Here is a 16,736-nt window from a genome sequence, read left to right on the forward strand (position 1 = left end):
TCCTCGGTTCGAACCCGACGAATGCAAAAAAATAAAAATGACGACCGATCCTTCCCTCGTGGTGGGTGCTGGCAGACTGAATCCCACCACTTTTTATCATCATCTAGTATGACGTCATGGCCGCCATCTTGTCTTCGATGCTGGAAGCCATCATCATTGTATCGTCGGCTAGAGTGCGCCGATGACATGTTAGTTTAATTCGTATCCGCTAGAGTGCAGTAATAATTTATTACTGTGACACCCGCCATCTTGTCATTTGGCCGCCATCTTGAAAATCCGTAATTATTTAGCTAGAAATTCGGGAAAAGTTCCAAAATTCATTAAATAAATCACTCATTAATTTACATATTGATTCGATCGATTCCCGTCCTCGGTTCGATACCCGATCGTTGCAATAATGTTTAATCTTATGTAAAAAAAAAATAATTTAAATAAACCATGTTCAACATTCGTAAAGAGACTCTAAATCCTCTACGACCACCATCCTATCAGACATCAAGACCACCATATTGTAAATGTGTAATTTTAATGCTAGAGATCCGGGAAATAGTTCAGAAATCATTAAATAAATTTGTAATCCATATAATGATTGATTGGATCGACTAAGGTCCTTGGTTCGATCCCTGGCCGATACAAAACAACTTTAATTTAAAAAATACTAAAAAAGTGTTAGGTTTGAGAAAATAAAAACACCACAAGTTCTTTTAAAAAAAATTTATTACATAAATTCAATACACTACTACAAGTACAAAAAAATACACAGACAAATTACTAAAGTTTTGTGGATTTCTCGATTCAAACAGTCTTCTTATTGTATGGACTAAGTCCTTTACATGACTTGAAATGTCTATTCAGTCTATCAGGTCGACATATTGGTACACCACAATTTTCACACAAAGACGAATTATCGACTTCATTAAAAGGACAGTGATATATTTCATGTTGTTTTGCACTTCGAATAGTTGCTAATGTTTTGCTACAAAATATACAGCTTGATTCTGATGAATGTACACCTAGTCTATTACAATTCCTGAGGTGTCGTTTTAATCTTCCATAGTGTATAAACTTGCTTAAACACCTGTTGCACTGATATTTAATGCGTTCAGAGTTACCACTACAATTGTGTATTACATAATCACGTAATTTCAAGTTTTTGATCTTCTCGCAGTATGTGCAGTCGGGTGATGGAACACCGTTGGATGCTCCTTCCTTCATCAATGCCACTGGAACTGTTGACAACCATTGTAACACTGCTGACATGTTAACTTCTGAAGCCGTTGAGGTCTGCTCTGCGGAAGATGTTGCACGCGTCGAAATCTCCTGCTGTGCTGAGAGAGCAGGTGTAGCTGTAGACGTCGTTGTCATCGTGCTCTGCACTGATGATGGTAGACCTTCGATCCATGTTTGGTGTTGCACGTGCAGACGAGGCGACTACCTCAGCGATGCTGGCAGGAAGGATTGTGTGTGGTCTCATGTGATAGACGGCACAGTTTCCAGGTTCGCAACAATCTACCAGCTGCTGGGTCGGTTCGTAGGACACAGGAAAGTGCGCAAACCGCCAATGCTGAGCGCCTCCATCACAGGTTTCTGTATATGTACGTAGATACCCGGAATCCCAGTATCTGTACTCGACACTGCTGAAGCTAGGTCTTGCGCTCACGTACACGTTAGCAGGATGAAACGTAAACATCTTCTTGCAGGTCGAACGACAACTGAAGGCACGTACGTAGGTGCGCCATTTATATATATGCAGGCTCCTACTAACACTGTGTGTGCCATTTCTGCATTAACTGCGAGTTTGTACAGGCACAGACACGTTCAAACTTGTCACGTAGCTGCACGGCGTATATTGCACTAAGCTTGCGCAGGGAAGGACAACCGTAGTCGGTCTGTATATCCACAATTTCAGCTGCTCCGACGTCACACAGTTCTCGTAGCCATTTCTTCTGTTCAGGTCCGGCGACGTAGATTATTTCGTTTTGCAGTAGTAAATCTTCAATAGTGTTTTTCACTTGGTGGTACGGAATTTTTCCTTCGTCCCACTCTAGTCCATGATAATATTTACATAGCCATTCATTCGACCGTTTACTTTTTTCGTCTAGTAGTTTCCACGGATACGGGGGGCGGAAGCTGCGGGTTCGAGTCCGGCCGTCGTGAGTGACGTCAATTTCCTTGAGCACGAATCCGTTTTGGCTCTGGAAACCTTGCAGGTTGCAGTACATCTTGTCGCTAGCAATGCTCGGTCGTAACTAAATTATCATAGAAAACGAAACGGTATTTATGTCAGAATTTTCACAAGTTTGTCTCGACAATTGTACGATGCAAGCCGATCGTGAAGTATCAGACAAAAAGCATAGGTGTTTGGCGGAATATTTCCGCTAGTCGTTATCTCGATCCTACAGTCGATGATGTTTGAATTTATACGATCATCCTGTTTGGAAACGTCAAACACCATTAACGGTGCCTTGTTCTTGAAACTGTCGGGACTCAGTATCGGTGACTGTATCCGCCCGTAGTAAGCTTGCTGAAACTTGGCATACATTTGATATGCTAGAAGAATTCTTCCACTTTCAAAATCCATGTTCATGTCAACGTACGGATAACTTTCGCTGTTTAAAACTATTTTTACATTACGTATTTGACAGTTATCGAATACGGAGCGACTTACTCCTGCATTAAGCTGTCTTCCGGTCTGAAGTCCGACGATGATGTATCTTGGTTTTTCAGTAGCAAAGCTGGACTTTACTATCCAATTGATACGCTGACTATGAGGCAAGCCAGGATAAGTTTCCAGGCTCCAGGATCGGAATGGCACATCGAAGTTCTTGCCATTTTCTATGTTCTTCAACATCTTGACTCGCTCAACGGTGCTCACTTGGATGTGGGGCAGCATCCACTCGATAGACTGAAGTGTTAGCGAAACATCTTGAGGGTTTTCAGCAGCGGCGACAATTGCATTAAGGTGCGTGTTGGCTAGAAGCAGTACGAGCTCTTGTTTCGAATTAATGATTATATGCTTGTAGTCCTCAGCGAATCCGAGAAGCATGGACAGAGGAACACAAACTTCGAACTTCCCTTCGGCATAAACCGGAAGCTTATATTCATCCTCGAGAGCCCAACCGGCCATCTTTGCAGCAGACAGTTCATTTGGCGTGAGCGAAAGGTAATTTTTCATAGCAGATGTTATGCCTACATCTCTCGTCTGGTCTACCTCGACACCATTGAGTACATAAGTAATGCGCTCGATTAGGTGAAGAATACCATTGCAGGATATTGATGTCGTTGTCGGGTGCGTACCATCCGCTTTTGTAAGCGTGCCTCTTATACGTAGAAATGACTGCGAAGGTAAAGTACAAATATCTTGGTGCTGTACAGCAATGCGTACTTCCGATGGTAGTGCGTACGGTCCGAGCAGGAAAGGCTGGTACTCGTGCAATTCCATTTTCGTAATGCTGTCATCAAAAATGACCGGATCTTCCACGTTGAGGATTTCGTCTTCCATATTTATTCGGCACTTGTCCAATACTGAGAAGATACTTTATGTTGTCAGGTGTTAATGCACCGATGTCTGGTAGAGAACTGTTCTTATTCACGACAATACGATTTCTTTTATAACTGTTCGGTGTTACGAACTTTATGCCCATCGCTTCAAGTGCAGACGTAATGTAATTTCTTCGTCTTGAAAATTCACCAATCGTCCTCGCTGGTCAACGATTCGGACGACGACTTCGTGTGCGCACTTCACGACGACTGGAACGTAAATGATACTTTGCGGTACTTCTACCAGTTTATATCCTGGCGGGACCATCGGCGAAAACTCGTGCAGCATGTTGCTTAGTCTTCCATTGAGATACGTTCCACTTGCCAAATTACAGTTTATTCTTATGACATTCACAGGCAAAATGTTTACTGCGCGCGTAGATTCGTACGTTCTTCCTGTACCATACACCTTTGATTCGAATCCGAGCATCGTACCTATGGTCCCAGGTTTCGTAAAGTCGACATTTTCACTGCATGTTAGAATGCTTTTTTGAGTGTTTGGATTTCCACGCAGTTGAAAGTCTACATCCTGTGGTAACATATCCCTGATGTAATTTGCAATGTCATCTATTTCGTAAGAGCCAACAGGTAACCGTATTTCATGAGCGGTCCCATCGCTTTTCAGGAAGCATATCTTGCAGTTTTCCTCGTCGATGTTCGGTATGGCATTATACGTTTGAAAATCTACGAGTCCGATACACCATTCTCCGTCTTAATCCAGAGGCGGGAAATGAACCGCCCGCAGCTCAGATGCGTGACCTGTCAAGGTAAGTGTTATCGACATGACCAATAAATTATCGTCACTGCACAACCTTTAAGTAGCAATTTTTATTGGTCAGCTAATTTTTGTTTGTTAAAAAGCGAAGACACAAGTGTCCGCAGTTTGTTTGATTTGGCCTCTGTTCCATTTCGTAATTGTAAAACAACGTAGTGGTCCGATTCAGGTACTGTCGCAGTTCGGACGGAGGCCGTAAATTTCCAAAACTATCGTAGTACTCGGCCATGTTTCCAGTCTTTACATAGGCCACCCAGTGCGTGCCGCGACCCGCCGACGTGTCTAAATTAATGATGGCACGTTCGTGCGTTTTTGGCTTGCTGGGCAAAGTGTCTCGCATAAACACGCCACGGAAGTTTGGTATTTTAAGTTTGCGTGCGTACTTTATTAAATCTACGTTGGTGAGCGGTCGTTTCGGTAGGGAACTTAGGATTTTCTCTTTACTCGTTTCTTTTTCATGCCTCGGCCTGATTTGTGCGGCCGTAAGTACAGTCCTGCGCCGTTTTTTTTACCGATGGCAATGGCTTCCATGCTGGCATTGTGTCGCTGTGCTTCTTTTAACTGCTTGCGTTCATTCTTCGAAGTGTTGACTGCCCGCACTATACCGCTCGTTGCACCGATGAGGCCGCCGAGAACACCCAATGCAGGCAAAAGCAAAGGAAGAAATCCTCCTATAATCTTCTTGTCGAGAGTCTGTAATTTTTGCTTGGCTTTTTGCACGCCTGCACCAGTCTTGCGTTTGGTCTTGCGCGAGTTAGTCTTTGACTTGATGGAGCCGGCTCGACGAGCGCCCAGTCCTAATTTCGTCTTTGCCATCATGATTTTGGAAACGCCCCACGCTGCGATTTTCTCTCCAAGTCCCGCGTTCGACGATTTACTTATATCTTCGGCTTCCTGTGCCAATGTCTCGTCGGCCCAGGGGCCTGGATTCCAGAACCTTGCTTAATGAATATGCGATATCGTGCTGCTTGCACTGTTCGTCCAGAGAATTAATGCCCACGTCACCGCGAGCTAACCTTTTCGCTAGTTTAGTCCCGGGGCCGCAAAATCTGTAGCCGGGAATGTGTAGCTCGAATGGAAGATTGTTTATCAGCGAGTTTACGAATCCTGCACCGATGTGTTTTTTGTTCTTACCTCTTCGAGTCATTACGCACAACTGACCAGAAAGTATAAATACGCTTCTTTTATACAATTACTTTAGTACAATGCAGGTCGTCAAGCAAGACGTGTGTTTGCCCGTGCGCATTACGCAAGACGATGTATTTAGTGCGCGTGAATCACGACATGGCTTACTGTTGCCTTCTGCTGTACGATGCATAATGGCGGGTCCGTCAAACTGTGGCAAGACGTGTGTTTTACTGAGTTTACTGGAGGAGCCAAATGGTCTTCGGTTCGAGAACGTCTACTTGTATTCCAAGTCGTTGCAACAGCCAAAGTACCGGCGCCTAGCTACTGTTCTACGCTCGGTGGATGGTCTGGAGTATTTTCCGTTTAGCGATAATACCGATGTTGTACCCCCAAGCGAAGCAAAAGCCAATTCCGTGTTTGTTTTCGACGATGTAATGTGCGAGAAACAAGGCATAATACAAGAGTACTTTTCCATGGGCAGACACGCCAAGGTAGACTGTGTTTACCTGTGTCAGACGTACAGTCGTATTCCAAAACATCTCCTACGAGACAACGCAAATGTCATAGTTTTGTTTCGCATGGACGAACTTAATTTACGCCACGCTTATGATGATCACGTAAACACCGACATGACATTCCAGGAATTCAAAGACATGTGCTCCTTGTGTTGGAAAGAAGAACACGGATTCCTAGTTATAGTCAAAGACTGGCCTCTATATAAGGGCAGGTACAGACGAGGTTTCGATCAGTTTATCGCCAAACATGAGTCATAGCATTTCGAAATTCGGCCGTAGCAGTCGAGACTTAGGTACTGCTCTCAAGTCTCATGACGACGTTATCCGCAAATACATTTCGCTACTGGCTCAAAAAGTAGACGGGGTGAAAAAGGAATTTCTTGAGTACCTCGTAGCCATAGACCAGCGCGTGGAAGCTTCGGATTCTCGCATTCGTGACATGATCGAAGTATCGAATGCACAAAGACGTGACGATCTGAGGACTTTTCAAAGTAGTCTGAAAGCATCACTATCTCACTTGTCAACAAATTCAGATTTGGCCAAACACAAGAAAGAAGTTTCTGCGAACGAATAAAAAAGTATATAAGGAGGTCTTGCAATACGTTTTCAGCCAGTACAATGTCGGACCTGGCCAGTGACCTTCATCGAGCTATACAGTCTGTTCGCGAAAAATATTTACTTGCTAGACGAACCAGACTTGCACGTGAGATGGAAAATGAGGAGATATTTAAACCAATCACTAGTCGCCTCGACGAACTTAAAAACAAGGAAGAACCAGCCTTCATTGTGAAGACAGAAGTTGAAGATGAAATGCCGACTGTAAAGAAGAGAAAGTATGAACCAGATCGAGAAGAAGAGGACTTAACAAGTACAGAGTCCATGCACAAGAAAAAAATACCGAAAAAGGGACATCAAGTTAATGCAATGGTCCGACCATACCTGACATCGTTTACGAGCCGGAATAATGACACGACCTACGGAGTGTACAGAAAACATAATAAGTGGTTCCTCGGTGCTAAAGAAATAGACTTTTTACCAGGAAACATCGTGCGCGTAGCAGAGTTCAAAACGCGCGGGACTCCGGGTCTGTACGAATTGCTGTTTCGCAGGGAACCTAAAGGATATTCTCACAACGACTTACAAGAGTACAAAAAACTGCTAGAGCTAACCAATGCACATTTTCGCGATAACGATCCAGATAGTGGTGTATATAAAGATGTAGATCATGAAAAAATGGACATTCTCGCTAATCTCTTCAGTGAACTAACAATACACGGAGAAGGTTTAAAAAGGCTAGAAAGTGGTCAGACATTTGACTATGTATATTGGGACGACCCTAATGAATTAGTTGATCGCCTTAGAATTCTACATGCTTCGCTTAGTGTAGGAAACTATTCGCACATCAACGAAATAGTCTCCATACTTGAAGAACTGAAGGAAGCCGGCTACATACAATGAGTCGAACCGGAATCGCTCGCGAACTTCATGCTCCTGCTAGACGAAAATACCTTCGTCGCAAAGTCATAGTTCGTGGAATTGATGATTTATTCCAGGCGGACCTTGTTGAGATGATACCGTATTCCCGATTGAATAAAGGTTTCAAGTACATGTTGACAGTCATCGATGTTTATAGCAAGTTCGCTTGGGCTAGACCTGTAAAATCAAAGACTGCAACTGACGTAACCAAGGCCATGAACAATATATTGCGTGATGGACGTGTACCGTCGCACCTGCAAACGGACCTCGGGAAAGAATTCTACAATGCAACCTTCAAGGCTTTGATGAAGAAGTATGGCATCAAACACTACTCTACATTTAGTAACGTCAAGGCCTCCGTTATCGAAAGGTTTAACAGAACTTTGCGTTCCAAGATGTGGCGACAGTTCACGGCTAACGGAAATAACAAGTGGCTTGACATCTTGTCGAAACTAATAAGCGAGTATAATTCCACGGTGCATTCTACCACGAAAATGAAGCCAAAGGACGTAACGGACAATAGCCTGCTTCAAACAGTGTTTTCCAACACGAAGAAGAAAGATCCACGAAAGCGTAAAGCTAACGTCGGTGACATTGTGCGAATCTCCAAGCAGAAAGGTATCTTCGAGAAAGGTTTCACTGCAAACTGGAGTCCCGAACTTTTCCGTGTGACACATGTTCGTGAATCAGAGCCTAGGACCTACTACCTCGAAGATTTGGACCACAAACCTATCCATGGAGGCTTCTATGCCGAAAAGATTCAGCCTACGTTGTATCTCGATACGTACTTGGTGGAGAAGATTATAAAACGAAGAAATGGACGGTCCTACGTCAAGTGGTGGGGCTTTCCACCTCGCTTTAATTCGTGGGTGGCAGATGCAGATGTCGAGAAATCCACAAAACTTTAGTAATTTGTCTGTGTATTTTTTTGTACTTGTAGTAGTGTATTGAATTTATGTAATACATTTTTTTTAAAAGAACTTGTGGTGTTTTTATTTTCTCAAACCTAACACTTTTTTAGTATTTTTTAAATTAAAGTTGTTTTGTATCGGCCAGGGATCGAACCAAGGACCTTAGTCGATCCAATCAATCATTATATGGATTACAAATTTATTTAATGATTTCTGAACTATTTCCCGGATCTCTAGCATTAAAATTACACATTTCCAATATGGTGGTCTTGATGTCTGATAGGATGGTGGTCGTAGAGGATTTAGAGTCTCTTTACGAATGTTGAACATGGTTTATTTAAATTATTTTTTTTACATAAGATTAAACATTATTGCAACGATCGGGTACCGAACCGAGGACGGGAATCGATCGAATCAATATGTAAATTAATGAGTGATTTATTTAATGAATTTTGGAACTTTTCCCGAATTTATAGCTAAATAATTACGGATTTTCAAGATGGCGGCCAAATGACAAGATGGCGGGTGTCACAGTAATAAATTATTACTGCACTCTAGCGGATACGAATTAAACTAACATGTCATCGGCGCACTCTAGCCGACGATACAATGATGATGGCTTCCAGCATCGAAGACAAGATGGCGGCCATGACGTCATACTAGATGATGATAAAAAGTGGTGGGAGTCAGTCTGCCAGCACCCACCACGAGGGAAGGATCAGTCGTCATTTTTATTTTTTTGCATTCGTCGGGTTTGAACCGAGGACTCCGAGCTCCGTGTCGAAAAAGTATGCTTTTTAAATATTTTTATTAAATTTTTATTATTTGAATTTTTTTATTAAAATCGGATAATAAAAAAGTTAAAGATGGCGACCGTAACGAAAATTGCAACGGTGACGACATAATCCAAGATGGCGGTCATGGTATCCTAATTCCTAGAAATGGCTTAACTGAGGCTTAAGTTAAGGATGCTTAAGCCAGCTTTAGGAATTTTCAGCCGCTGGGATTTTTAAGGACTAAAAACGGGAATTTTTCCCTCGAAACGGGAAATTTTTCCCTCGAAATGAGAAATTTTTAATTTGTGGAATTTTTTGAGATTTTTTAGCGGAACTTTTTTCCACAGAAATGGAAATTTTGGCGATTTTTGAGGAATTTTGGGCAAATTTTGCCCAATTTTGGCGGATTTTGGCGATTTTTGAGGATCAAATTCAAGGTCAAGGTCACAACCATCCAAGATGGCCGCCGTGACGTCACAATCCAATATGGCGGAGCCGGCTCTCGGCTCCACCGCCTGGCGCCTGCGCTCGGAACCCCTATTATATACTACTTACCTATCACGATAGAGTTTCCAGGACTGTCGGTAAACTTAGTATGCTAATATTTTTTTTTGCGCACTTGCCAAATGTTAGACCAGTCGATGCGCGTCTGTAATTTCTTTACACTCTCAGTATCAGTATTTAAGTGGTGACGCGAACACGAGACTGGCGTGGTGAGTGCGGGCGTGTGCAGCTACCCCGGTATAAGGGGAGTTGGCCACATTACTTATTTTCAAGATGACAGACATGACATCATACTAGTTGATATATATACCTTGACATAAGTAGTGGGAGATCAGTCTGCCAGTGGCTTCCGTGGAGGAAGGACCTGACGTCATTTTTTATTACCTCGCCGGGTTCGAACCGAGGACTCCGAGCTGTACATTTTTTTTAATTTTTTATTTAATAATTTTTTTATTAATTTTTTTATTCAATTTGATTGATTTAATTTTTTTATGATTTTTAAATTTTTCCCGGTTTTCTAACATAATAATTACGGATTTTCAAGATGGCGGTCGTAACGGAAATTGCAACAGTAACGTCATAATCCAAGATGGCGATCATAGTATCCTTATTCCTAGAAAATAACTATCGGATGCTTTAGACATGGATGCTAAGCCATTTTTTAGAAATTTGTGTTCTTTCTATGGCAAAATGATTATTGAGGTTACCGAAATCCTATTTTTCGAATTGCGGGATTTTTTTTTTTTTTTTTTTCAAAAAATTTAAATTTTGGCTATTTTTGGGTAAATTTGGGCTAATTTTGGGTAAATTTTGGCTAATTTTGAAGGTCAAAGGTCCAGGTCAAAGTTCAAGGTCATCCAAGATGGCCGGCGTGACGTCAGAATCCAAGATGGTGGACTGTCACCTCGCACCTCACCCTGAACCCTTCGCCCGCAGCCCCATTTGTTTACTACTTTTGTTGCTGTTAATAAAGCGCGCATGCGTCTTAACTGAGGCCATTTACCTAAAAAATTTAATGGGCCCGACGTTTCAGCATACCTTGTGGTAGTGATCATCTTAAGTGATTTAAAATTAATGCTTGCTGTTCTGTCCAGTGTCCATACATGGCCATTCAAAGTGTATTTAATACAACTCCATTGACTGTAGCTGATTCTTCAGAGTGGCTGTTTTCAAAACAAATACTGCCAGATATTACTTCGACCGTATCCATATTCTCTGGGAATATTTTTTTATGTTATTTTATCATATATCTGACTCATGATTAAACTGTGGCTGTAGGTATGTGTTTGGCAAATTCTTAAATTATTTGCATTTTCTTTTGGAATAAACAAGAAACTTTTATGATTTTTAAACAATTTAGCAACTAAATAGTTTTAATATACATAATTTATTATGGTTATTTTAAAATTTCTGAAAATTATTTTAATCTAGTTCCTTACATCGGAATGTGGATAGGCTTTTCACCAACTTTAAAGTTTTAAAATAATGGTTTCAATTAATTTCTTAATAATTTACTATTCAATTAAAATTGTGGTTTTTTTAACTTGTACTTTATACAGGAGACCATTTATTATCCTCAAAGTGTTTTAGAAAATAAATTTCTCTAAATATTCTTTGAGTCATTGTTCTATTTTAATACATTTTTATTGAATTGCTGCCATGAAGGCTTGTAGTGCCGGTTAATGTAATAATTTCATTCTTTTATTATGTGAATAACATTTAAATAAACACACAATCGAATAATTTTACTTACGGTTATGATTTATTTACTTTTGTCAGGAATTAACTAAGAAACCTATTTCGATTATGATTAGTTGGGGAAGAGAAAATCCAGGCCTCTTGGAAGAATTTTGCTGCTCCATATTTTTCTGACTTTTGCTGAATTTTTTTCGAGGAAAATAAAATATTTTAATGTTTTAAATTAAATTTTCCTTTAAAAAAGTTGTGTTTTTGTATTTTAATAAATTTGGAGTCAGGTTGTCTAAATCCAAAATGGCAGCTTAGATAAGATTTTATCGAAAATCCTTGTTCTGAATCTTGCACAGACACTAAATAATTCCTTTATTATAATGCTTATTCAATGAAATTACTTGAATTATGTTGTAAATTTTAGGATTAAATTAAAATAATTAAATAGTTGGAGTATGAGAAACTTAATTGATCGAAGCAAGTAACTAATCGATCAACTTTCAGCAGTTAATTGAAAATATGTTTGTGTGTATGTGTATATATATATATATATATATATATATATAATATGTAAGCAGTTCCTTCCAAAATAATTACCTGGTTATTCATCACTCTGGTATAAACAATTTATTTTGGATTAATTTTATTGTTAACAACAGGTGATTCTATCGAATGTTTACTTAAATGATTTTTAAATATTTTGCCCTAATTAAGTTCTTAAGTTTCATATTACCTACCGTTTGAAATTAATGGTGGCTGAGGAATATCGTAAGGGTACTTCGTTTTGTTCCAGTTTGTAAGAGTCCAGGGACATTTAATTGAATCACAAACTGCAAAATCAGCACCGACCGACGGATCTGAAACAAAATCGCGTGCATTCAAGGAATATTAAAAACAGTATTTTGAAGTTTATATACAGAAATATTGTTATCTTTGAAAACTATTTCTAATAAATATATTTCAGTTATCAGTGGCACCTTATCAAATAAATTTGTTTTAATTTAAAAAAATGTTGAATAATGGCAACTTGGTAACACTCCAGAGAACTGTGAGAGCGGGTGACAGGTGGAGTCTGAGCGACAGGTCCAATGCCATCACGCTGTTTAACTGTGTTTCAATAAATAACATTGTATTCTGGATTAAATGAGTGTTTATTGGTGCATTTCAAATTTTTTTAAAAATATATGGGTGCGTGAACTTATTATGTACTCGCGTTATAATTTATACTTACTTGGCGTAATAAAAATTGAATATCTGACTAATGTACGTGCGTTAGAAGTTATAATTTCCGGGTGCAGTATGCAGTAAAAACTAACTTTCATTTTGCATACAAATAATTAATAGAAATAAAATAAAAAGAGGATTAGAGTTTAATTATAAATATTGTATGAATTCATTCAAATTTAAACATTTAAATAAACACTCAGTAGCATATCCAGTATTTATATAATCACACGTATAAAATTCATTATTTAGTTTGGTAAAATAATCAAGATGAATTTAACTAAAAATTAAAATTACTAAATATGCTGAATGTTTATTCTAATTTATTTTTATTGTTTATTTAAAATTAATGTAACAATTTATTCTTTATAATTAAAATATATTATCCATCCGGGAACATAACCTTACAAACACTTTAATTAAAAAGACCAGGAGAATACTGAACCTTACACAGACACTCTCTGCCAGTGACAATAGAAGCTTACAAGCAACCTGACATCGTTATATACATACGGGAACATAACATAACTTATATAAATACGCTTAAAAAAGTTTATGAACACAATTTCTACCAATAATATTAGCAATTAATAATTTTTTTAAGGATATGGACAGGTATCCAATATCAATCACTAATGTATAAGACATAAAGCACATGTTCATTTTTTTTTGTATGTACCCATTTTTCATCCGGCGAAAATTTCGTTGCATAGTACGCGAGCATCCTAAAAACCTATCCATTAATTATTTATAACGCATCTTTCGAAGTTTCGAGCATATTTATCACAGAGAGCTCACTGCCTTGATATGTGGGATTGGTGGTTCTCGTAGTACCTATAACAGCATTGCGGTTTGTTATTTGTGTCCGGTTTGCTCCCTTCCGTAACTTGGCATAGTACTGGAGCTCACATTGTGTGACGATCGTTTCCTGTATTATTCAGTGTAATTCTATGTCTAGTTTCAGATTGTATCAAAAATTGCGTGTCCACTAGTAATGTGACAATAAATCGTTCCATTTTCAGGCTAACCTAAACTTCAGCACTCACAGTTTGCCTGTCATATTGTTCTTCTCTCCGTCCTCCTTGACGCAGTCACAGAAATGCGCTCTCATCTCCTCTGCTAGGCTGCCCTGGCTGCTTATGCGCCAAATTAAAACTTCTGCAATTTTTCCTTGCTGCGACTTTGCAAGGATGTATTTTTCTATACACTTCTCCTTGGCAAAAATTTTTTTATCATTTTACGTTTGGCCAAACAGTCCCAAAAAAACGTCAATGTTTGTAACTTGTTCTTGAGTATGGTCACATTATTGTATAAGTACAAACCAAATACAACAATTATATATTATATACTTTGCTTTTGATTATTCTGAGAGTTTAGAGTGGGGTGACTGCTGACCCTAACCCAACATGAATCAAAGTTATTGGATTCTAAGGTGCTTAAATGGTTCCACGCATGAAATTAGTTATGTAAAAAATCCTGATTTCTTTAAAGTGACATCTCTGCCATGTGTAAAGACCATAAAATACTCAATTATACATTATTTTCCATCTCTTAATACCTACTTATATTAGCCAAGTTTTTATAATAACTTAAATACGTATGAAATACATTGTTTACCACTCTCACCTATAATTTGTCTACCTGGCAACAAAAATGGCAGACCAAGAGCGTTAGTCCTGCTGTGAATTTCTGTGGCTCCTTTTAAAGTTACCTGAGTGGCATTCGCATCATCTGAAACAACACATTTGATAACAATTAACACATTTAAAATGCTACAGTAATATTTTTAAAGTGTTTGATACAAATATTTTTGTAAAAAACAGCATAAACTACATATTCATAGTATTATTTAACATATTTTAATTGAAATATAAATATATTAGCTTCAACTAAACCTATTTTTTGTATGAATTTGAGTGGATATGACAATATTGTTGTGATTTTGTCTTTTCTTTGTCGTTCTAAGCATTTTCTGCAGTTTCGTGTAGTTTAATAAATAGTTTCAAACATTATGTTCATCTCTAAGCTATATTTTTATTTTATTTGACAACTTTACATTTATTTAATATGTTAAAAATAGTTTTATACTTAAAAATAATTTGAAAGTGTTATAAACGTTTTATTTAATATGTCATTAATGAGATAAAAGTTTACTGTTTCTTACCGGATTTTACAAATGTTTAGTTTCAAGAAACCTTAAAAAAACCTTATTTTTTGTCAGCAAAATCTGCTTTTTGGTTGAGTAATTATTCCAAATTGTTGTGATTTTATGTTATAGATACATTTACAAGTTAAATTTTGTTACTGATATAACAAAAACGCTACATATTTTAAGCATATTTACGATAAAATTTAGAAAAAAAACACAAATGCAAAGAAGTTCGCACGCACCATAGACGAAATCTTAAACGCATGCGCGTTTCCGCTACGGTTATCTGCTGAAGTCGTCCAGATAGTGGTGACATTAATCTGTATAGATTCGCTTACATGAAAATCTGGCGACGTATCAAGCATATCTGTGTGAGTAGTATGTAGTTGTAGACCTATTCAAGATGAAAAAAAAAAACATTTCTTATAAAATATTTCCTACCAAATATCTAAAAACTATGTAACCAGGTGTTTAGACATCCCCCGTTTTTTTGGCATATCAGTGTCTGTTTTGCCGGGTTCATTGACCTCCAGTCAGGTGCCTGAGTGAGGGTGTGTGAGCCCGAGGCGCGCCGAGGCTAGTGGAGATTGTTCGAGACTAGTCTCCGAGGTATCTAACAGCTCCCCCGGGCAGCTATATACAGTGGGCGCTCCCGGCTCAGCGACCATCAGCGAGCACCGTGACGTCACTCTGCCAGTCGCCCGTTTCTGCCGTCACTCCACGTCACGTGGACACGAAACGTTAACGACGCACGCCCGTGGGGGGGGGGGGGGGGGAACCGGACGGCGGGTCGCCAGGAGTTGGCCGCGCTGCGGGAGGGCGAGTGTTCGCCGACCAGGAGGGACCCAGCAGGCGCTGGATCGCCTGAAAGGACGTCCATCCTGGGGACGGCCCGTCTTCGCCGCCGAGTGGGAGGTGCCGTGCCTCTGGGGTGTCTCCCGCGCCGTGGAGGGGTGCGAGGGCCAGCAGTCACGTGCCATGCCAGTAGCCAGGGCGGCGTCCACCCCCGCGCTGCAGCGACATCCCGCCAGCGTCTCAGGCGGTGCTGTTCACCGGACTCAACCGTGGGCAACAAGATACCAGCGTATGCATGGCCTCCACATTCGATTACGGGCCCTAGACCCAGGATCAGCGAAACCTCCCCCTCCCCCCCCCCCGACCAAAACACAGGATCAGAGACAGCCCCCCCCCCCCCTCACAATTTTACAGTCACGTGCATGGTTATTTCTTACCTACACTCTTTTTATAATGTTATTTAACCTGAAAATACATGGTTAAAATTATTGTTACTATTTTATAAGTCAAAACTAAGCTTTATTTATAAAATTATTTTACTTTAAAATAACGACAGCGAGTATGTACACACTGAGATAAAAATAAACAGGGCTGTACCCAGGGATCCACTCAGCCCCACACTTGTGGGGACCATGAGCGAATGTGAGAGAGTATTCCCGACTGAATTAACTTTTTTTTTTTCATCAGTAAATGTTTATGAGCTTTAACTCTCTCACTGTTTATTGTGATTTAATCCACACTTCTGTTTTTTTTTTCTCTGTGAATGTTTTATGATCTCACAGTTTAATGTCACTCGCTTGTTTTTTTTTATCATGTGGTGGCGTGGCAATAGCGAGTAAGTATAATAAATTAATTTAATTATTTACTTTCGGGGTTTTATATTGTAAATAATCAAATAGAGGCCTATGTTTCATTAGTTCTATTTTGTATGAAATTAACTTTGGTTATTCCTATGTTATCAGTAAGTTGCGGTCTGGTGAAGTGTAACAAGTAGTATATGATAGTATGTCCGGGCACAGGCACCAGGCGGTGGAGCTGTAGCGCCGACCGCCATCTTGGATTGTGATGTTACGACGGCCATCTTGGAGCCACCATTTTAAAAGACGGTATTTTGTTTACTCGAACATTCCACCATTTGGAATTCCGCCATTTGGATATCCGCCATTTTAAATTATAACATCACTGTTGCAATTTCCGTTACGGCCGCCATCTTGAAAATTCTTATTTACTATCCGATTTTCATGGAAAAAATAT

At 39.5% G+C, this 16,736-nt stretch overlaps 1 protein-coding gene across 2 annotated transcripts in view; it reads right to left on the bottom strand.

The window, feature by feature from the left end:
• Positions 1-16,736, bottom strand: part of LOC134535791 (uncharacterized) — a 443,681-nt gene that overhangs the window by 239,210 nt on the left and 187,735 nt on the right. For both annotated transcript variants that reach the window (XM_063375065.1, XM_063375066.1), the window contains 2 exons: positions 14,165-14,269; positions 12,052-12,171 (listed from right to left, as the gene is read on the bottom strand). In XM_063375065.1, the coding sequence (XP_063231135.1) occupies positions 12,052-12,171; positions 14,165-14,269 (225 nt within the window). The remainder of the gene's footprint in view (positions 1-12,051; positions 12,172-14,164; positions 14,270-16,736) is intronic.

This window comes from Bacillus rossius, chromosome 10 (assembly GCF_032445375.1).
Source record: "Bacillus rossius redtenbacheri isolate Brsri chromosome 10, Brsri_v3, whole genome shotgun sequence".
NCBI lineage: Eukaryota > Metazoa > Arthropoda > Insecta > Phasmatodea > Bacillidae > Bacillus > Bacillus rossius.